Genomic DNA, 23,135 nt, shown 5'->3' on the forward strand with positions numbered 1-23,135 from the left:
AGACTCAAATATCAAAGCTTAATATTTTTGGAAGTTGGAGAGGTTTTTTTTTTTTTTTTACATTTGGCTAGGAGGATATCTATTTGTGCAGGTAACTATTACTGTGCAGAATTATTAGGCAACTTAATAAAATCCAAATATATTCCCATCTCACTTGTTTATTTTCACCAGGTAAACCAATATAACTGCACAAAATTTAGAAATAAACATTTCTGACATGAAAAAACAAAACCTCCAAAAAATGAGTGACCAATATAGCCACCTTTCTTTATGATGACACTCGGCAGCCTCCATCCATAGATTCTGTCAGTTGCTTGATCTGTTTACGATCAACATTGCGTGCACTGGCCACCCCAGCCTCCCAGACACTGTTCCGAGAGGTGTACAGTTTTCCCTCCCTGTAGATCTCACATTTTATGAGGGACCACAGGTTCTCTATGGGGTTCAGATCAGGTGAACAAGGGGGCCATGTCATAATTTTTTCTTCTTTGATACCTTTACTGGCCAGCCACGCTGTGGAGTAGTTGGTGGCATGTGATGGAGCATTGTCCTGCATGAAAATCATGTTTTTCTTGAACGATACCGACTTCTTCCTATACCACAGCTTGAAGAAGTCGTCTTCCAGAAACTGGCAGTAGGTCTGCGAGTTGAGCTTCACTCCATCCTCAACCCGAAAAGGTCCCACAAGTTCATCTTTGATGATACCAGCCCATACCAGTACCCCACCTTCACCTTGCTGGTGTCTGAGTCGGAGTGGAGCTCTCGGCCCTTTACTGATCCAGCCTCTGGCCCATCAAGAGTCACTCTCATTTCATCAGTCCATAAAACCTCTGAAAAGTCAGTCTCAAGATATTTCTTGGCCCAGTCTTGACATTTTATCTTATGTTTCTTGTTCAAAGGTGTTTGTTTTTCAGCCTTCCTTACCTTGGCCATGTCCATGAGTATTGCACACCTTGTGCTTTTTGTTACTCCAGTAATGTTGCAGCTCTGAAATATAGCAAAACTGGTGGCAAATGGCATCTTGGCAGCTTCACGCTTGATTTTCCTCAATTCATGGGCAGTTATTTTGCGCCCTTTTTGCTCAACACGCTCCTTGAGACCCTGTTGGCTATTTGCCATGAAATGCTTGACTGTTCGGTGATCAAGCTTCAAAAGTTTGGCAATTTCAAGACTGCTGCATCCCTCTGCAAGACATCTCACAATTTTGGACTTTTCAGAGCCCATCAAATCTCTCTTCTGACCCATTTTGCCAAAGGAAAGGAAGTTGCCTAATAATTAAGCACACCTTATATAGGGTTTTGATGTCATTAGACAACACCCCTCCTCATTACAGAGATGCACATCACCTGATTTACTTAATTGGTAGTTGGCTGTCAAGCCTGAACAGCTTGGAGTAGGAAAACATGTATAAAAAGTATCATGTGATCAAAATACAACTTGCCTAATAATTCTGCACGTAGTGTACAAATGGTCTAGGTAAGATGACAACGTCTGGTGTGGAATTGCACTTCTTTTACAGCGGAAAGCAGGATTTCTGTTTTGTCACCTGTCCTGGATCCAGGAATGGATTCCTTATCTTCCTCCTGATTACTGCCAGTTCCTCCTATTCAACTATGGTGCGATTGTCTGATGTTACACTTTCAGGTCTTATAGGCCGGCTTATGCAGCAGCACATTGCCTGATTATTCAGGTAGTTGGTGTCCTTGCCACAACTATAGACCGTTCCCTGCACAAGCTCTGCTTTGGCCTCCTGATTAACTCATCTCTGCTAAATTGCTGGCCAGTTCTGCAACATCACTGGGTGCTCTTCCACATTGCTGGTCAGCTCTAAACTTGAACTCTGTGGCGAAGGTCTGCTATATCAGAGTCAACTCTTCCGTACTACTGCCAGCTCTGTTTTGGATTCTGTGACCTCAGCTCTGCTACATTACATTGCTGTTCCATACTGCCTTTGACTCTACTAACGCAGCACTGGTATAATGCATAGTCAACTCTGCCGTACCACTGACAGTTCAGTGTTGAACTCTAACAAATTCAGTTCCGCTACTTCGACCATTGGTCCGATCAAGTCTATGAAACTCCTGTATAACATTGCTCTTCTACATTGGGTCCGCAGCAATGAGTCTTCCAAGCTCCCTTGTGGGGTAGAACTCTGCTATGTCATTTGTAGCTGCCTTGATTCTGCTGCATCAGATCCCATGGTTCCCATCCAACTTCTCAGTCACCATCCAGCCTCTATTGTACCAACTGGACCACCCAGATGCACCAACGTCATATGCCCGGGCGGATTTACAACTGTTCATCCAAACCAAGTGCTACAAGAATCCATCTCACCAGGTGAGACATAAAAATTAAGGGTTTGCATTGCCTCCCTCAAATCAACCTGTTTAACTTTATTTGGGCACCTATTTTCGGAGTTAAAATTCCCATGGATCTAGTATATATAAAAAAAAAAAATGTAAGTTGATGCATGAAGTCCAGCCAGATACTTGCAAGAATATAGTGGAACCTTGAGGACAGAAAAGAATTTTCCCAGTTCACCTCATATCAACATCCTCTTCTCTGTCCAGTACCTGAGGCTTTACTCTGAGCGACCCACCTGAAGAGAGTCAACTGGGTAAAGACAAGGACCAAACTTTTCTACCAAGTCCGTCATACAATTAGGAAACATTACCAGAGGATGATGGGAGTAAGGCAATGTCAAAGGTTCTTGTATCCTGTCCGGACAGCAGCGGGTCTCTCACTAGCGCCGTCATGAGTGTAAAGGAAAATGCTGATCATATACTGAAGTGTGAATGAGACCCGATTCTGAAATGATCGCTATACATTCAAGTATTGATGCAAAATACAAAGAGGTTGCAACCAAAGGAAGGAAAAAAACCCTATTTTTCTTAGGCAGCTCTTGGTGTGTAGCACATATTGTACTGTCAGAAATGTGCAACATGTGTCTTTTTCCCACCTTATCAGCTAATAATATTTGCAGTCCATTTCTTTCCAGCTGCTTTTTAATTCTCATTTAGTTTTACACTGGAAAAGCTTTGTGGTAACTTAGGAGGAATTTGAAAGTTTACAAATTAATTATAGGATGGTTATTATGAAGCCACTTTTTCCTGATAAAGGCAATTGATGTAATTTACAATACGTAAACCATAACCCCCTTCTGTGATCTACATTTTGGTGATAAGAGGGAGAAAGTGACCAGATCCTGGCTGATCAGACCTAGCTCCAATGACTGCTGTTTAACCATTTACATGTTGCTGTCAATCACAGACTGGGTGTATTTGCTCTTATCGGTCCTCTGTGATGCAATTTCAGGGAGACAAGGTGTCACCTCAGCAGCATAAGGTCCATGAGCAGACCGATGCCAGCTAAAGGCACCCATGACTGCCATTATGGTAATCGTTCGTGTGAAGCTCAGCCAATCGCAGGTTAAACTATCCTGCAGGGAGATTAATTATAATATTAATATATATATATATATATATATATATATATATATATATATATATATATATATATATATATATATATATACACATATATACACACATATATATATATATACACACACATATATATATATATACACACACACCAAAAGTTTGGACACACCTTCTCATTTAAAGCTCTTCCGTATTTTCATGACTATGAAAACTGTAAATTCACAGTGAAGGCATCAAACCTATGAATTAACACATGTGGAATTATATACTATACAAAAAAGTGTGAAACAACTGAAATTATGTCTTATATTCTAGGTTCTTCAAAGTAGCCACCTTTTGCTTTGATGATTGCATTGCACACTCTTGGCCTTCTCTTGATGAGCTTCAAGAGGTAGTCACCGGGAATGGTTTTCACTTCACAGGTGTGCCCTGTCAGGTTTAATAAGTGGGATTTCTTGCCTTATAAATGGGGTTGGGGCAATCAGTTGTGTTGAGCAGAAGGCTGGTGGATACACAGCTGGTAGTCCTACTGAATAGACTGTTAGAATTTGTATTATGGCAAGAAAAAAAGCAGCTAAGTAAAGAAAAACGAGTGGCCATCATTACTTTAAGAAATGAAGCTCAGTCAGTCCAAAAAATAGGGAAAACTTTGAAAGTGTCCCCAAGTGCAGTTGCAAAAAGCGTCAAGCGCTACAAAGAACCTGGCTCACATGAGGACCGCCCCAGGAAAGGAAGACCAAGTGTGACAATCTGACTGCACTCTGATGAAATCTGAGCGCAGTCCTATAGTGACCGTGAGGACGGAAGACTGTGACAATCTGACCACTCTGATGAAATCTGAGCGCAGTCCAATAGTGACCGTGAGGACGGAAGAACCGGACAGAGAGTGGACCCTCTGGGTCACGGTACTGATACACCCAGGGGCGAGCGAACCCGCGATGACAACCCCTATACAGGGATAGTTGGGGAGCAGGCCCGAGGGGAGCAATACCGCAACAGCTGGCACCAAGAGGGACGGCTCTGGAAAGGACAGAAGGGAAGGACGGAAGTGGAGAAATCCTGGGAATGAAAGTAAAAGGGAGAGGGGAGGAAGGGACGAACCAAGGGAGACAGGCTGGGAAAACGGAGGGAAGACAGGAGGAGAATGAGCCTGAGAAAACGGACCAGACCGGAGCAGAAAAGGATCTGAACCAGACAGGGCCAAACGAAGGTACAAACTGCACACAACAATCAGGCACCTCCATTATGGAGGCGAGGCCTGATATAGCCCAAAGAAGTACCTGATTGGAGGAGACAGGAGCAGGGAGGGTCCGAAATGGTTAACTGGAGGAAGAAGTGCACGCCCGCGTCCTAAGGCGCATGTGTGGAGCAGGTACAGGACGGGAGGGAAGAGGAGCGCGCACCCCACGCCGAAATCCCCGAGCAGCAGGAAGAGGACGCAGGGAACCGGCGCGACACTGAGAGCGGCGAGGAGAAATGGAGAGAGCGGGACTGATAGGAGAAGCGGCCGCAGCATCAGAGGAGGCCGGTATGACACCAAGAGTCACCTCTGCTTTTGAGGATAAGTTTATCCGAGTCACCAGCCTCAGAAATTGCAGGTTTACAGCAGCTCAGATTAGAGACCAGGTGAATGCCACACAGAGTTCTAGCAGCAGACACATCTCTACAACAGCTGTTAAGAGGAGACTTTGTGCAGCAGGCCATCATGGTAAAATAGCTGCTAGGAAACCACTGATAAGGACAGGCAACAAGCAGAAGAGACTTGTTTGGGCTAAAGAACACAAGGAATGGACATTAGAAAAGTGGAAATCTGTGCTTTGGTCTGATGAGTCCAAATTTGAGATCTTTGGTTCCAACCACTGTATCTTTGTGCAACGCAGAAAATGTTAACGGATGGACTCTACATGCCTGGTTCCCACCGTGAAGCATGGAGGAGGTGTGATGGTGTGAGGGTGCTTTGCTGGTGACACTGTTGGGGATTTATTCAAAATTGAAGGCATACTGAACCAGCATGGTTACCACAGCATCTTGCAGCAGCATGCTATTCCATTCGGTTTGCGTTTAGTTGGACCATCATTTATTTTTCAACAGGAAAATGACCCCAAACACACCTCCAGGCTGTGTAAGGGCTATTTGACCAAGAAGGAGAGTGATGGGGTGCTACGCCAGATGACCTGATGGTTTGGGGTGATCTAGACCGCAGCATGAAGGCAAAATGGCCAACAAGTGCTAAGCATCTCTCGGAACTCCTTCAAGATTGTTGGAAGACCATTTCCAGTGACTACCTCTTGAAGCTCATCAAGAGAATGCCAAGAGTGTGCAAAGCAGTCATGAAAGCAAAAGGTGGCTACTTTGAAGAACCTAGAATATAAGACATTTTCAGTTGTTTCCCACTTTTTTGCTAAGTATATAATTCCACATGTGTTAAGTCATAGTTTTGATGTCTTCAGTGTGAATGTACAATTTTCATAGTCATGAAAATACAGAAAAATCTTTAAATGAGAAGGTGTGTCCAAACTTTTGGTCTGTACTGTATATATACACACACCCTGCTCAAAAATAGAGGGAGCACTTAAGCAACAGAATATAACTCCAAGTAAATCAAACTTTTGTGAAATCAAACTGTCCACTTAGGAAGCAGCACTGTTTGACCATCAATTTCACACGCTGTTGTGCAAGTGGAATAGACAACAGATGGAAATTATTGGCAATTATCAAGACATTCAATAAAGGAGTGGTTCTGCAGGTGGGGACCACAGACCACATCTCAGTTCCAATGCTTTCTGGCTGATGTTTTGGTCACTTTTGAATGTTGGTTGTGCTTTCACACTCGTGATGGCATGAGACGGACTCTACAACCCACACAAGTGGCTCAGGTAGTGCAGCTCATCCAGGATGGCACATCAATGCGAGCTGTGACAAGGTTTGCTGTGTCTGTTAGCAAAGTGTCAAGAGGCTGGAGGCGCTACCAGGAGACAGGGCAGTACACCAGGAGACATGGAGGGGGCCATAGGAGTGCAACAACCCAGCAGCAGGACCCAGTAAACCCAGTAAAATGACCTCCAGCAGGCCACAAACGTGCATGTGTCTGCACAAACTGTTAAAAACCGACTCCATGAGGATAGTCTGAGTGCACAACATCCACAGATGGGGGTTGTGCTCACAGCCCAACACCGTGCAGGACGCTTGGCATTTGCCACAGAACACCAGGATTGGCAAATTCGCCACTGGCGCTCTTCACAGATGAAAGCAGGTTCACATTGAGCACATGTGACAGACGTGACAGAGTCTGGAGACGCTGTGGAGAGCGACCTGCTGCCTGCAACATCCTTCAGCATGACCGCTTTGGCAGTAGGTCAGTAATGGTGTGGGGTGGCATTTCTTTGGAGGGCCGCACAGCCCTCCATGTGCTCGCCAGAGGTAGCCTGACTGCCATTAGGTACCGAGATGAGATCCTTAGACCCCTTATGAAACCATATGCTGGTGCAGTGGGCCCTGGGTTCCTCCTAATGCCGGACAATGCCAGACCTCATGTGGCTGGAGTGTGTCAGCAGTTCTTGCAAGATGAAGGCATTGAAGATATGGACTGGTCCGCCCATTCCTCAGACCTGAATCCGACTGAACACATCAGGGACATCATGTCTCGCACCATCCACCAATGTCACGTTGCACCACAGACTGTCCAAAAGTTGGCGGATGCTTTAGTCCAGGTATGAGAGGAGATCCCTCAGGAGACCATCCGCCGCATCAGGAGCATGCCCAGGCGTTGTATGGTAGGGAGGTCATACAGGCACGGGGAGGTCACACACACAACACTGAGCATCTTTTCCTTGTCATGAAGCATTTCCACTGAAGATGGATCAGCCTGTAATTTGATTTTGAGTATCATTCCAAATCCAGACCTCCATGGGATATTCATTTTGATTTATATTGATAATTGTTATGTTTTATTGTTCTGAACACATTTCACTAAGCAATGAATAAAAATTTGCAACTGGAATATTTCATTCAGAGATATCTAGGATGTGGTATTTTAGTGTTCCCTTTATTTTTTTGAGCAGTGCATATTTCTATTTATATATTATGAGTGAGATAAAACCCAGAGATTTTTCTCTAGCACAGTAAGTGCAGTGATGGGTTAAAAGCTAATTTGTATAATGGGCTGCGCTTTATATGGAGATCCATAGAGCTGGTGGGAGGATGTCCACCTTATCTCCACCTCAGGGTGTGATCTGAGGCTTAAGTAGCTGACCTCTAGAGGCAGTAGGTGTCCAAGAAGTGGTTGTACTGGAACAAACTTTAACAGTGTGTGTTCTGCTAGAGGTGAACGGGAGGAACCCTTTTGTTTTTTTTCCTGTTTTGCCCAGGGGGCTGTATTTGTTTTACTACACCTAGGTTTATGCTGCCTATAATAAACCAGAGGACGTTCTTAAAGAGACAGTGGTCTCGTGTCTAACTCCGTGTATAGTCGAGCGAGCTGATCCACCACAGGATAGAGTGCGTGTGTGTGTGTCTCTATCTATACACACACACACACAGTACAGACCAAAAGTTTGGCCATACCTTCTCATTTAAAGATTTTCTGTATTTTCATGACTATGAGAATTGTACATTCACACTGAAGGCATCAAAACTGAATTAACATGTGGAATTATATACTTAACAAAAAAGTGTTAAACAACTGAAAATATGTCTTATATTCCAGGGTCTTCAAAGTAGCCACCTTTTGCTTTGATTACTGCTTTGCAAACTCTTGGCATTCTCTTGATAAGCTTCAAGAGGTAGTCACCGGGAATGGTTTTCACTTCACAGGTATGCCCTGTCAGGTTTAATAAGTGGGATTTCTTGCCTTATAAATGGGGTTGGGACCATCAGTTGTGTTGTGGTAAATACACATCTGATAGTCCTACTGCATAAACTGCTAGAATTTGTATTATGGCAAGAAAAATGGGTATTAGACCTACTGGTAATTCGGTTTCCAGGAGTCCATCCTGACAGCACCCTGGAGGACGTCCTCCTCCTCTCCTTGCAGGGAGAGGGAAAAAAAAAAAAAACATACGGAGGTTAAAAGGTCCCACTCCGCCCCCTTTCCTTCAGTGTTTTGACAAGTACCACACCGGATAGATGCAAGTTTGAATTCTTTTAATTAACCAAATCATATTACAGCATATAAAAATAGTATACATAGGGGGGAAAGTAATGGTGCTGTCAGGATGGACTCCTGGAAACTGAATTACCGGTAGGTCTAATACCCATTTTCCAGGACGTCCCCCTGACAGCACCCTGGAGAATACCAAAGAAAACTCCTGTAGGGTGGGACTACCGCTTGGAGAACTTTTCTCCCGAATGACGGTTGCTGGGCTGCTAACACATCAAGTTTATAATGTTTACAAAACGTATTCATCCAGGCCCAGGTTGCGGCCTTACATATTTGTTCTAAGGACGCCCTTGCTCGTTCAGCCCATGATGCTGAAATAGCCCTAGTAGAATGAGCTTTTATTCCCACTGGGAACTATCCCTTCTGATGAATAGGCTTTGGCAATTACACTTGTGATCCATCTAGCTATAGAAGTTTTGGAAGCTTTTTTACCCCTATTTTTTCCCCTAAACAGGATAAATAGGTTAGGGTCCCTTCTCCAGGTACTAGTGGCCTCTAGATAGTCTAACACTGCTTGTCTGACATCCAGGGAGTGTAAAGATTGCTCTTTTGCATTGGAGGTGTTTTCCCAAAAGGAGGGTAAAATTATTTCTTGGTTCCGGTTTTGAACTGATGCAATTTTTGGGATAAACGATGGATCTAATTTTAAGATTATGTGATCATCGCGAATCTGAAGATAGGGATCCCTAATAGATAAAGCCTAAATCTCTCCCTCTCTTTTAGCTGTCGTAATTGCTACTAGAAAGGCTGTTTTCCATGTATGAATTGAGATAGGCATGTTTTCACTTAGGGCATAAGGTTCTTTACATAGAGCCCTGAGGACCAAGTTTAAGTCCCAAGAGGAGGTTAACTGCCTAAGGGTACCGTCACACAGTGGCACTTTGATCGCTAGGACGGCACGATCCGTGACGTTCCAGCGATATCGTTACGATCTCGCTGTGTCTGACACGCTACTGCGATCAGGGACCCCGCTGAGACTCGTATGTTGTCTGAAACTTTTTTTCGTCGCTGGCTCTCCCGCTGACATCGCCGATTCAGCGATGTCTTCACTGGTAACCAGGGTAAACATCGGGTTACTAAGCGCAGGGCCACGCTTAGTAACCCGATGTTTACCCTGGTTACCAGTGTAAACTTAAAAAAAACAAACATTACATACTTACCTTCAGCTGTCTGTTCCCGGCGCTGTGCTTCTCTGCACTCCTCCTGCATCCTGTGTCAGCGCCGGCCAGCCAGAAAGCACAGCGGTGACGTCACCGCTCTGCTTTAGGGCTGACCGGCGCTGACAGTGCAGAGGAAAGCACAGCGCCGGAGGACAGACACGGAATGTAAGTATGTAATGTTTGTTTTTTTTACGTTTACGCTGGTAACCAGGGTAAACATCGGGTTACTAAGCGCGGCCCTGCGCTTAGTAACCCGATGTTTACCCTGGTTACCAGGGGACTTCGGGATCGCTGGTCGCTGGAGAGCTGTCTGTTTGACAGCTCTCCAGCGACGCACAGCGATCGACATCGTTGTCGTATCGCTGCAGCGTCGTTTCAGTGTGACGGTACCCTAAAGGTGGGACACAATCTCTGGATGGCTTTAACAAACCTAATTATCCATGGGTGGGAGGCCAAAGGATAATCTAAGAAAGTGCTGAGGGCCGAAATCTGTACCTTAAGGGTACTAGGCCTAAGACCCATGTTGAACCCAGACTGAAGAAAATCCAGAACTCTGGGGACATCCGGGGTCTCTGGCAACACAGCCGACCTGCCACCCTCCATACAGAATTTATTCCAGATCTTGTAGTAGATCGCCGAAGTTACTGGTTTTCTACTAGCTTGAATGGTTGAAATGACTTCATCTGATAAACTCCGAGCTTTCAAGATGTCCCTTTCAGGATCCATGCTGACAGATGTAATCTTCCCGGGTTTTGGTGCAAGACTGGACCCTGACAGATGATGTCTTTCCATAGAGGAAGCTTGATTGGGTTCTCTGCAGTCATGGACCCCAGCAACGGGAACCAGCTTCTCTTTGGCCGGAAAGGCACAATCAACAGCACTGTTGCCTGGTCTTCCTGGATTTTCCTGAGAACCACTGGAATGAGTGTCAACGGAGGAAACACATAGAAGAGTGGTTCGTCCCAAGTCTGGCTTAAGGCGTCGACTGCTTCTGGCATGTCTGAAGGATTGAGAATAGAATCTGGGCACCTTCGAATTTTTTCTTGTGGCAAATAAATCTATTCTGGAAGTTCCCCAACGGTGGCACAATATTTGGAAAATTTCTTGGTTTAGTTCCCACTCTGTTGGACAAACCTTTCTCCTGCTAAGGTAGTTGGCCAGGATATTTTGCAACCCTTCTAAGTGCACTGCTGTAATTAAAAGAACTGTGTTCTCTGCCCAGACAAATATCTTTTGCGCTAGATCTTGTAGTGCTTTGTGCTTGGGACCTCCTTGGTGTCTCAAGAATGACACTGCTGTCATGTTATCCGTTAAAATCTTCACATGCTTGTTCTTTAGCCGATAACGGTTTCTTCTTAGGGTCTCCCAAACTGCATAAAGTTCTCTGAAGTTTCATGACTTGTGGCTGATGTCTCCGGGCAACCTGCCCTGAAAAAAACCTTCCTTCTAGGTGTGCTCCCCATCCCCACTGACTGGCGTTCGTGGTGATTACTACACAAGGGGTCGGGATTCATGGAACTCCTGTCCTTAAGTTGCCAGGTTGTATCCACCATCGTAATGATCTTCTCACTACTGTTGATAGATGAATTGGTCTGTCCAAAGACATCTTTAACTGATCCCATACCGAGAGAACCTGTCTCTGTAACAGTCTTGAGTGGACTCGGGCCCACCTGACACAGGTGATATAGTCTGTCATTATTCCTAAGATTTTCATGGCTGATCTTATGGTAACCCGATGTGTCAGGAATTCTGTGATCATCTTTCTTATTGATTCCTGCTTTTCTCTTGGTAGAAAGGACTGTCTGCTGGTAGAGTCCAGAAGCACTCCAAGGAATACTTTCCGAGATTCAGGCTTCAGGTGTGACTTTTTCCAATTTACGACCCAGCCAAGGTGTTCCAACACGGCAATGGTTCGATCTCTGTGTAGGAGTAAAGTTCTTTCTGATCGGGCTACCAGTAGAAAATCGTCCAAATAAGGAATTATTGTAATTCCTTGGTTTCTTAGATATGCAACTACCTCTGCGATCAACTTCGTAAATATTCTTGGAGCTGAGGCTAAGCCGAACGGGAGGCATTGAAATTGGAGGTGGCAGGTTTGGTCCGGCAGACTTACTGAGAACCTCAGAAGTTACTGAGAGGTTGGATGGATTGGAACCTGATAATACGTACTCTTCAGGTCGAGAGTACACATTTACTGATTTTTTTGTCCATGAGGTGCATGGTTGATCTTATGGATTCCATCCTGAACCTTTTGTACTTCACCCAAAGGTTTAACGGTTTTAAATTTAGGATTATGCGTGTTTCCCCTGACTGTTTCAGGATTGAGAATAGGGAATAGTAGTGACCTCTGCCTATTTCTGATGAGGGGACCCGAACTTTGACATTGGAGCTGAAAAGTTCCTGAAGGTCTGAGAACATTGGAGAATCGGCTGCCACGGTTGTCGGTGAGATACACCCTTGGGGCGGGGTAGATATAAGCTCTATTCTGTAGCCCTCTGATATTATATTTAGTACATATTCGTTTCTCGTTATCTGACTCCAGTTATTTAAAAAAAAAGACTGAGCCTGACCCCTATACTTATGGCGTCATTGTCTTCTAGATCTAGAGCTTGATCCGAAAAGGGAATTTTTTCCCCTTCTGTTCTGGGCATAGGAACCTTTATAGGTACCTCTGTTGGATCTCCACTGCTCTCTATAGTCTGGTTGTTTGCGAGGTGGTGGCCTTTTACGAAAGGGCTGAAATCTCTTAGGTTTATCCTCAGGAAACCCTTTATTTACTATCAGACGCAAATTAAGATGTCATCTAATGTCTGTCCAAACACCCTAGACCCTGCAAAGGGAATGGCACATAATTTATTTTTTAGAGGCGTTATCACCCGACCAGGATTTATGCCATATAGCTCTACGGGTTGCATTAGACAAGGAACTACTTCAAGCCGCAAATCTCACTGATTCGGCTGAAGTATCAGCCAAGAATGCCGTGGCGGATTTTATAATGGGAAGGGAAGAAATTATTTCAGCCCGCGGGGTCTTATTAACTAAATGTTCTTCTAATTGCCCCATCCATAAGAACATGGATCTGGCCACCGAAGTAGCCGCTATATTAGTCCGTATCAGGGCTGCTGACGTTTCCCCAAGCTCGACGTAGGAGAATATCTGCCTTGCAATCCATGGCATCTCTGAGGCTTAAGAGTCCTCAAAAGGAATGGATGTCTTCTTTGTAACTTTGGCCACAGGTACGTCGACTTTAGAGATTTCTTCCCATGTCTTGATATCATCTGGGTAAAATGGCAGACGACCCTTAAATTCCCCGGACATCACTAGTCTACGTTCTGCTTCTTTCCGTTCTTGCAATATCATCAGCTGGATATGTTCGCTTACAGGGAACACAGTCTGTCTCTGAGATGTAAGACCTCCAAACATTAGATCATGTCTGGACTTTGTACGTAGCTCCACCTTTATCTGCATAGTATTCCTCACCACCTGTACTAGATCTTCCGTATCTTCCACTGGGAAGAGACATTTCCTTCCTTGATCTTCTACTGGGAGCTCTCCTTCCTGGTCTGAGCTTTTAAGGTCTGATTCTTCATTTGAAGATATATCACGATCTCTCTGTTCTGGGTCCCATCTGGGTCTCTTACGGGCCGGACCTGGACTGGAAAGGGCTACCATATCACAACAGCACAAGGAGGCTTACACTTCCTCCCGGATTAAACTCCTCATCTCAGACAAGAATGTTGGTTGTTCTTCCCTTACAACCTTGGAAATACATGAGCTGCAGAGTGATTTTTTTGTACGCCTCTGAAAGCTTTGAGTGAAATATGGAACAACGGTTACTTTTTGCCATGGCCTTGCCTGGCTTTTTTGCCGTTGGGAGGGGTGTCTGTGGAATATCCTTATCCTAAATAATAGAAGAATAGGTATAATAGGGCTGGGATTAGTGTCTAAATGTGTGTGTGCAGGAGCCTCTGCGCTATGCGCACATACCCCGGCATCCTCACTCCTGAATTCCATATCCTCTTTCGTCTCCTGCACTTACACTTGTTGCAATACACAGACACTGTGCCAACCAGCGACGCTGAACGTTAGACCGCGGGTCCTGTTCACATGCAGACCCGCGGAAGCCTGAGCGCAAACCTAACCAAATCTGCAGCTCGCTTTTTACCCCTTAGTATGTCCACATACCACGCTGTGGAACGCCGGACAGGATATGCCGCTGACGTCACCAGAAGCCCGTCCTCTCGACTGGTCTCTGGGGCAGAGGGACTCCCAACCGGGAAGTTTCTGCCCTGGGCCACTTGACAGGGGGAAGGATATTAGACCAGCCGCAAGATCCCCCTGAGCCCTCCGGTCTCCGGTAAGCCTTCGCACGCTGCCCAACTCTCGTGTGTCCCTCCAAGCAGGGACAGGAAAAACACTGAAGGAAAGGGGGTGGAGTGGTACCTTTCAAACTCTCGTGTTTTTTTCCTGTCCCTGCAAGGAGGAGGAGGACGTCCTCCGGGGTGCTGTCAGGGGGACATCCTGGAAAAAGCAGCTAAGTTAAGAAAAACGAGTGGCCATCATTACTTTAAGAAATGAAGCTCAGTCAGTCCGAAAAGTTGGGAAAACTTTGAAAGTGTCCCCAAGTGCAGTGGCAAAAACCATCAAGCGCTACAAAGAAACTGGCTCACATGAGGACCACCCCAAGAAAGGAAGACTAAGAGTCATCTCTGCTTCTGAGGATAAGTTTATCCGAGGCACCAGCCTCAAAAATCGAAGGTTAACAGCTCAGATTAGAGACCAGGTCAATGCCACACAGAGTTCTAGCAGCAGACACATCTCTACAACAACTGTTAAGAGGAGACTTTGTGCAGCAGGCCTTCATGGTAAAATAGCTTCTAGGAAACCACTGCTAAGGACAGGCAACAAGCAGAAGAGACTTGTTTGGGCTAAAGAACACAAGGAATGGACATTAGACCAGTGGAAATCTGTGCTTTGGTCTGATGAGTCCAAATGTGAGATCTTTGGTTCCAACCACCGTGTCTTTGTGCGACGCAGAAAAGGTGAACGGATGGACTCTACATGCCTGGTTCCCACCGTGAAGCATGGAGAAAGAGGTGTGATGGTGTGGGGGTACTTTGCTGGTTACACTGTTGCGGATTTATTCAAAATTGAAGGCATACTGAACCAGCATGGCTACCACAGCATCCTGCAGCGGCATGCTATTCCATCCGCTTTGCATTTAGTTGGACCATCATTTATTTTTCAACAGGACAATGACCCCAAATGACCTCCAGGCTGTGTAAGTCTAAGTTCACATTTGCGTTGTGCGCCGCAGCGTCGTCGCCGCAACGCACAACGCAAAAAAAAAACGCAACAAAACGCATGCACATGCGGCGCCAATGTTAAAAGATAGGGCCGCACGACGCATGCGTTTTTGAAAAGGTCGGCGCCGCCCGAAAAATGCAACATGTTGCGTTTGACGCGCCCAGGCAGGTGCGCCCTAACGCCGCATGCGGCGTAAAACGCAACAAAACGCAACACAACGCATGCACATGCGGCCCCAATGTTAAAGATAGGGCCGCACGACGCATGCGTTTTGTTGCGGCGGCGACGCTGCGGCGCAAACCGCAAATGTGAACGTACCCTAAGGGCTATTTGACCAAGAAGGAGAGTGATGGGGTGCTATGCCAGATGACCTGGCCTCCGCAGTCACCGGACCTGAACCCAATTGAGAAGGTTTGGGGTGAGCTGGACCGCAGAGTGAAGGAAAAAGGGCCAACAAAGTGCTAAGCGTCTCTGGGAACTCCTTCAAGATTGTTGGGAGACCATTCCCGGTGACTACCTCTTGAAGTTCATCAAGAGAATGCCAAGAGTGTGCAAAGCAGTCATCAAAGCAAAAGGTGGCTACTTTGAAGAACCTAGAATATAATACATATTTTCAGTTATTTCACACTTATTTCACACTTTTTTTTGCCACATATGTTAATTCATAATTATATACACACACATACACTCGCATCTCTATCCATCACACCCCACCTTGTTCCCATTAAGAAATAAAGAAATGAGGTCAAACTTATACATTTGATATTGCCAGATCATGGAAAGTGTTAAAAAGGGTGTCTGAAATAATATTCAAACATAGGGTACTTGCTGCAAATTCTGCATTGCTCATTGGCAGTAAATTAAGGTACAATGTGTGTGGATGGGGCAGGGGGTTTGCAAACGATATCCAAATTTAACAGAAACAAAAACGGGATATGCCTTAAGAGGCTCTAAAATCTTGGTTTTAAAAAGGAGTTAAAAAGTTTGCAAACCAAGCGGTGGCATTACATTATGGTTTTAGTTAAGCAGATGTGTAGGAACGCTTGATCAAGATTATCTGTTCGTTCATTGGGTGACTGGATCGTTTATGGTGGCATAACAATTACGGTCATCAGCAGCACCTTCAGTCCGATAAGATATTGCTTGGGGACAGAACAATCACAGTAGCGATAGTTCTGTCACAGTTTGTCGGCTTTTGCAAACAACTTGTCAGTTGGCACTCATTAAGGCGCATTGATGGGCTGAAATGGACACCTTTAAAACAGATTTATCAATCATTTTCAGACCATCTTGTCAAAAGCTAGCCATACACGAGACAGCCATCTCCCTGACTCCCCATGAAAGTGATAGCTCGGCTCCACTATGTATTCACGTGCTTAAGGAGAGATTAAATGCCTACCCTAAAAACAAAAAAGATAGGCAATTGAAATTTCAACTGCTCGATCCTTCACTCCTCCATGACACACATCAGAGAAATCTTAAATTGCAGCATTGCTCTGTGCGTACTCCACCGAGTTACACGGAAAAGATACGACTATTACTTTACCTTTTAATGACATCTTCATTTTGCTTAGAATTTTTGGCAAGCTCGGACTTGGATTTGGTAAACCTCAGTAAATCCTGCACGGAGCTGAACCTTTCATTCTCTTTGTCACAATCTAAATACTCAGACATTCGAAATAATTCCTGTAGCTTTTCCATATTGCTGAGATCCTTGTTTTCCACGTCATTTTTACTGCTCATAGAGTCCACTTCTGATTCAGATTTGTGCTTCACATCTTTACCTGGTCGTCCTGTTACCATCCCTTCCCGAAAACCTTTAGCAAAAGGGTTGCAATCGATTTTTAGCTGGGTGATTTGGAAATTCTGATAGGCTGTGACAGCAATAAATTCTGTCTGGGGGAAGGTGAAAGTGTGAACGTCAGGTCCGTTGAGCTGAATTACCTCCGAGGCCTTTTCAGCAGGTACCACGTGTAGACGTGGCAAGTAGCGATGCATGGAGTGAAGAATGATGTGACCATCTTGGTCCAAAATATTATTGGTCAACTTCAGCTTATAGAATGAAACCGGCTGATGCATCCAATACTGCCCCGTAGATGGAGACTCGGGGTGAATGAATACCCTGCCAAGAACATGCGGATCTGCTTTCCCTCCGGGTTCCCACCACTTTCCATTCCACTTATGACGATAATTATCTAGTGGAGTGATATCCATAACGAGGATGTATTTTAGATGAGGGTTTAAACCGGATATCCAATATCGACAATAGGGAAACATGCGTCTTCCTTGCTTTGCTAGGACCATTTCAGTGTTACAACGGTAAAACTCATTCCACATGTTATTATTGTCTAGAGTCACGGTAATCTCCCCAGATACACAATTAGCGGAAAGGAAGAAATCAGATTTTGATTCACTGGGACTAGTTGTGATAACCGGAGCTACGGAAGACACATCCCTGTTGGCCACCAGGATCCCTTCTTCTTTCGAACCATCGCCGTGTGAAGGATGAAGGATGACAAAGAAGGCAGGAGCTTTGGACAGTGATGTGCTTTTGCCCTCTGTGCCACCTCTCTGAGTTGCTTCTTCCTCCATGGTGGCTATAAGATGTGGAAGATTATTGAACAGTCAGCTGCATTTTTCTGAAAAAAAGCAAGAGAGAAAAAAAATTGTATTCCTTTATCAAATAACCCAACAAAAAACTAATATTTTGTATTTCTACATCAAAGGTGACTATGAAAGTTTTCCTGAAAATAAACAAACAAATAAATAAATGGTCAGACTCTTGATCAGTGGAGGTTCCTTGTAGATAGGGAAAAGTACCCTTTCATGACCTTTAGGCAAAAAAAGTAACACTTTAGGCTAAAGCTGTGTGCACACGTTCAGGATTTTTCGCGGTTTTTTCGCTATAAAAAAAGTGGTAAAACCGCGAAAAAAACGCATACATTAAGCATCCTATTATTAGAATGTAATAATAATCTTTATTTTTATATAGCGCTAACATATTCCGCAGCGCTTTACAGTTTTGCACACATTATCATCACTGTCCCCAATGGGGCTCACAATCTAGAATCCCTATCAGTATGTCTTTGGAATGTGGGAGGAAACCGGAGAACCCGGAGGAAACCCACGCAAACACGGAGAAAACATACAAACTCTTTGCAGATGTTGTCCTGGGTGGGATTAGAACCCAGGACCCCAGCGCTGCAAGGCTGCTGTGCTAACCACTGCGCCACCGTGCTGCCCACCGTGCTTTCACACTAGCGTCGGAATCTCCCCATCGCAATGCGTCAGGGAGAGATTCCGACGCTAGCGTTTGCTGCATTGCACAATGGGTGCAGCGGATGCATTTTTCCGGCGCATCCGCTGCCCCATTGTAAGGTGCGGGGAGGTGGGGGCGGAGTTCCGGCCGCGCATGCGCGGTCGGAAAAAGCGGTCCGTCAGGAGAAAAAAACGTTACATGTTGCGTTTTTTGCTCCCGACGGTCCGCCAAAGCACAACGCATCCGTCCAAAGACGGATGCGAAGTGTGGCAATCCGTCGCAAAAGCGTCGTCAATAGAAGTCTATGGGGAAAAAACGCATCCTGCAAGCACTTTTGCAGGATGCGTTTTTTTCTGCAAAACGATGCATTGTGACGGATTTAAAAAAACGCTAGAGTGAAAGTACCCTTATCCGCAATTTTTGTGCACATGCTGCTTTTTTTTCACAGCGGAATCACATTCCAAAAAAAAACGCAGAATGTTCATTCTTTGTGCGTTATCGCGGGGATTCCGCACACATAGGAATGCATTGATCCACTTACCGTATATACTCGAGTACAAGCCGAGATTTTCAGCCCAAATTTTTGGGCTGAAAGTGCCCTTTTCGGCTTATACTCGAGTCACGGTCGGGTCTGCGGGTGAGGGGGAGAGAGGTCTGAGGCATCCTTACCTGCTCCCGGCGTCCCTGGCTCCTTCCCCCGGACAGCTGGTCTTCGGGTGCTGCAGCTCTTCCCCTGTTCAGCGGTCACGTGGGACCGCTCATTAAAGTTATGAATATGGACTCCACTCCCATAGGGGTGGAGCCGCATATTCATTTCTCTAATGAGCGGCAACGGTGACCGCTGACAGAGGAAGAGGCTGCGGCACCTGGAGACCAGCTGTCCGGGGGAAGGAGCCAGGGACGCCAGGAGCAGGTAAGTATCTCATAGTTACCTGTCCGCGTTCCACACGCCGGGCGCCGCTCTGTCTTCACGTCCTCTTGCAGTGACTGTGCAGGTCACAGGGCGCGATGACGTACTAGTGTGCGTGCCGCCCTCTGCCTGAACAGTCAGTGCGGAGAGACGCCGAGACGGGACGCTGAGGAGCTGCAAGCAAGAGAGGTGAGTATGGCTTTTTTTTTTTATTGCAGCAGCATTATATATGGCACAGTTTTATATGGCACATCTATGGGGCAATAATCAACGGTGCAGAGCATTCTATATGGCAGAGCACTATATGGCACAGCTTTCTATGGCACATCTATGGGGCAATAATGAACGGTGCAGAGCACTATATGGCACAGCTTTCTATGGCACATCTATGGGGCAATAATGAACGGTGGAGAGCACTATATGGCACAGCTTTCTATGGCACATCTATGGGGCAATAATGAACGGTGGAGAGCACTATATGGCACAGCTTTATATGGCACATCTATGGGGCAATAATGAACGGTGCAGAGGACTATATGGCACGTCTATGGGGCAATAATGAACGGTGCAGAGCACTATATGGCACAGCTTTATATGGCACATCTATGGGGCAATAATGAACGGTGCAGAGCACTATATGGCACAGCTTTATATGGAGCATCTATGGGGCCATAATGAACAGTGCAGAGCATTCTATATGTGGCACAGCATTATACGGAGCATCTATGGGGCCATAATGAACGGTGCAGAGCATTATATATGGCACAGCTTTCTATGGAGCACCTATGGGGCCATAATGAACGGTGCAGAGCATTATATATGGCACAGCTTTATATGGAGCATCTATGAGGCCATAATGAACGGTGCAGAGCATTCCATATGTGGCACAGCTTTATATGGAGCATCTATGGGGCCATAATGAACAGTGCAGAGCATTCTATATGTGGCACAGCATTATACGGAGTATCTATGGGGCCATAATGAACGGTGCAGAGCATTATATATGGCACAGCTTTCTATGGAGCACCTATGGGGCCATAATGAACGGTGCAGAGCATTATATATGGCACAGCTTTATATGGAGCATCTATGAGGCCATAATGAACGGTGCAGAGCATTCCATATGTGGCACAGCTTTATATGGAGCATCTATGGGGCCATAATGAACAGTGCAGAGCATTCTATATGTGGCACAGCATTATACGGAGCATCTATGGGGCCATAATGAACGGTGCAGAGCATTATATATGGCACAGCTTTCTATGGAGCACCTATGGGGCCATAATGAACGGTGCAGAGCATTATATATGGCACAGCTTTATATGGAACATCTATGAGGCCATAATGAACGGTGCAGAGCATTCCATATGTGGCACAGCTTTATATGGAGCATCTATGGGGCAATAATGAATAGTATGGAGCATCTATTTTTATTTTTGAAATTCACCGGTAGCTGCTGCATTTCCTACCCTAGGCTTATACTCGAGTCAATAAGTTTTCCCAGTTTTTTGTGGCAAAATTAGGGGGGGGTCGGCTTATACTCGGGTCAGCTTATACTCGGGTCAGCTTATACTCGAGTATATACGGTACTTTCCGCATGTGGCTATGCCCACCATGCGGGAAGTAAACGGATCATGTGCAGTTGGTACCCAGGGTGGAGGAGAGGAGACTCTCCTCCACGGACTGGGCACCATATCACTGTTAAAAAAAAAAAAAAAGAAGAATTAAAATACAAAAATAGTGATATCCTCACCTTCCGGCGGCCCCGGCAGCCTTCCCGCTCCTCGCGATGCTCCCGTTCCCAGGGATGCTTTGCGACAATTACCCGTAAGGACGTAGCGGTCTCGTGTGATGCTACGTCATCTGGGGTAATTGCCGGGAGGCATTACTGGGAACGGAAGCTGCCGGGAGCATCGCGAGAAGCGGGAAGGCTGCCGGAAGGTGAGAATACCGGTTTTTACGTACCGGTAATAGGATTTTACGGAGCCACGACAGCACCCCTACGAGAGAGGGGATCTGCCCACCTTCCGGACAGGAACCTACAGGATTTAAAGGGGCGGTCCCCCTCACCACTCCAGTTTGTGTTTCAGAGTATAAGGGACACCGCCATTGAGTTAGTACATAAACATATATACTTAAACATTACTAAATACCATCACCTTCTAAAGAGTGATTTTTAACAAGCACACTTTCCCCAAAGGGTGCAGAAACCAGTGAATAACTACGGGGGGGAATGTGCGGGTGCTGTCGTGGCTCCGTAAAATCCTATTACCGGTACGTAAAAACCGGTTTTCCTATCGCCACGACAGCACCCCTACGAGAGATTTTCAAAGATCAATCACCTGGGAGGGACTACAGCACTAAGTACTGTACGGCCAAAAACTAAATTGGCCTCTGAAGATAAATCAAGACGATAATGTCTATAAAAGGTGGAAGGAGATGACCAAGTTGCCGCCTTACATATTACGTCTATGGAGACGTCCGCTCTTTCCGCCCAGGATGAGGCCATGGCTCGAGTGGAGTGGGCCCTCATGCCATCTGGTGGTGTCTGGCCTTTAGCAGTATAAGCAAGATATATGGCATCTCTTATCCATCTGGCGATAGACGCTTTAGTTACACTCGCCCCTTTCCTTGGATTCTGAAAGGAAATAAACAGAGCCCTACTCTGCCTCCATGGTTCTGTTTTGTGTAGGTACTCTAATAGAGTTCTTCTGACATCTAACATGTGATATTTCTGCTCGTCAGCTGAATTCGGATTGTTACAGAAAGATGGTAAAATTATTTCTTGACTTCTATGAAATTTGGAAGCTACTTTTGGTAGGTATGCTGGATCAGGTTTTAACACTACCCTGTCCTGAAAGACCATTAAATAAGGAGGGTCTATCGACAAAGCTTGTAAGTCACTCACTCTCCTAGCAGAGGTCAGGGCTACTAGGAAGGCTGTTTTTAAGGTAAATTTTTTTATGGAGACAGACTCTAATGGCTCAAAGGGGGGGTTCTGTTAAGGCGTCTAAGACCAAATTTAGATCCCATGGTGGTAATCTAGGAATATATACTGGGTTACTACGTTCAGTGGCCCTGATAAATCGGGAAACCCATCTATTTCCCGCCACATCACTGTTATATAACGCTCCCAAAGCTGATACTTGGACTCTAAGGGTATTTACCGCCAAGCCCAATTCTCGGCCTTTCTGTAAAAACTCCAGAATAGCCGGAATTGGAACCTTGCCAGAAAAGGGATTTTGGTAGAAGGCAAGGAACTTTTTCCAAGTTTTAGCATAGATCTTAGTGGTGACTTCTTTCCGACTATTTAAAAGGGTAGATATGAGAGCCTCTGAAAACCCTCTTCTCCTCAATAACTCCCTCTCAAATTCCACGCCGTCAGATGCAGGGATTCCACATTGGGGTAACTGAATGGACCCTGAGAAAGAAGCTCCTGGCTGGTCGGCAGTACCCAGGGGTCGGACACAGACATTGCCCTGAGTAACGAGAACCATGCCCTCCTGGGCCAAAAGGGGGCAATCAGGATCACTCTCGCCCTGTCCTCCCTGATCTTCCTGAGGACTAACGGGATCAGACACATTTGAGGGAACGCGTAAGCTAGAGGAAAATTCCAGTGTATTTGAAGGGAGTCTATTATACAGGGCTTGTCCGCCACCCGAAGAGAAGCGAACTTCCTGGTCTGCCTGTTCTCTCTCGTTGCGAATAGATCGATTACTGGCAATCCCCACAGGTCCACTATTTGTCTGAACACCCGTCGATCTAGAACCCATTCTCCCTGACATAGAGAATGACGGCTGAGGTAATCTGCCTCTGTGTTGAGCTCTCCCCGAATGTGCACAGCTGATAGAGAGCGAAAGTGGGCTTCGACTATTTCTAGTATGTCTGTGGCGGTGTT

At 45.6% G+C, this 23,135-nt stretch overlaps 1 protein-coding gene across 2 annotated transcripts in view; it reads right to left on the reverse strand.

Moving 5' to 3' along the window:
• Positions 1 to 23,135, reverse strand: part of MGA (MAX dimerization protein MGA) — a 168,879-nt gene that overhangs the window by 130,454 nt on the left and 15,290 nt on the right. For both annotated transcript variants that reach the window (XM_069732533.1, XM_069732532.1), the window contains one exon: positions 16,615 to 17,707. In XM_069732533.1, coding sequence (XP_069588634.1) covers positions 16,615 to 17,660 — 1,046 coding nt within the window. In that variant the 5' untranslated portion in view covers positions 17,661 to 17,707. The remainder of the gene's footprint in view (positions 1 to 16,614; positions 17,708 to 23,135) is intronic.

Source organism: Ranitomeya imitator, chromosome 1 (assembly GCF_032444005.1).
Source record: "Ranitomeya imitator isolate aRanImi1 chromosome 1, aRanImi1.pri, whole genome shotgun sequence".
Classification (NCBI taxonomy): domain Eukaryota; kingdom Metazoa; phylum Chordata; class Amphibia; order Anura; family Dendrobatidae; genus Ranitomeya; species Ranitomeya imitator.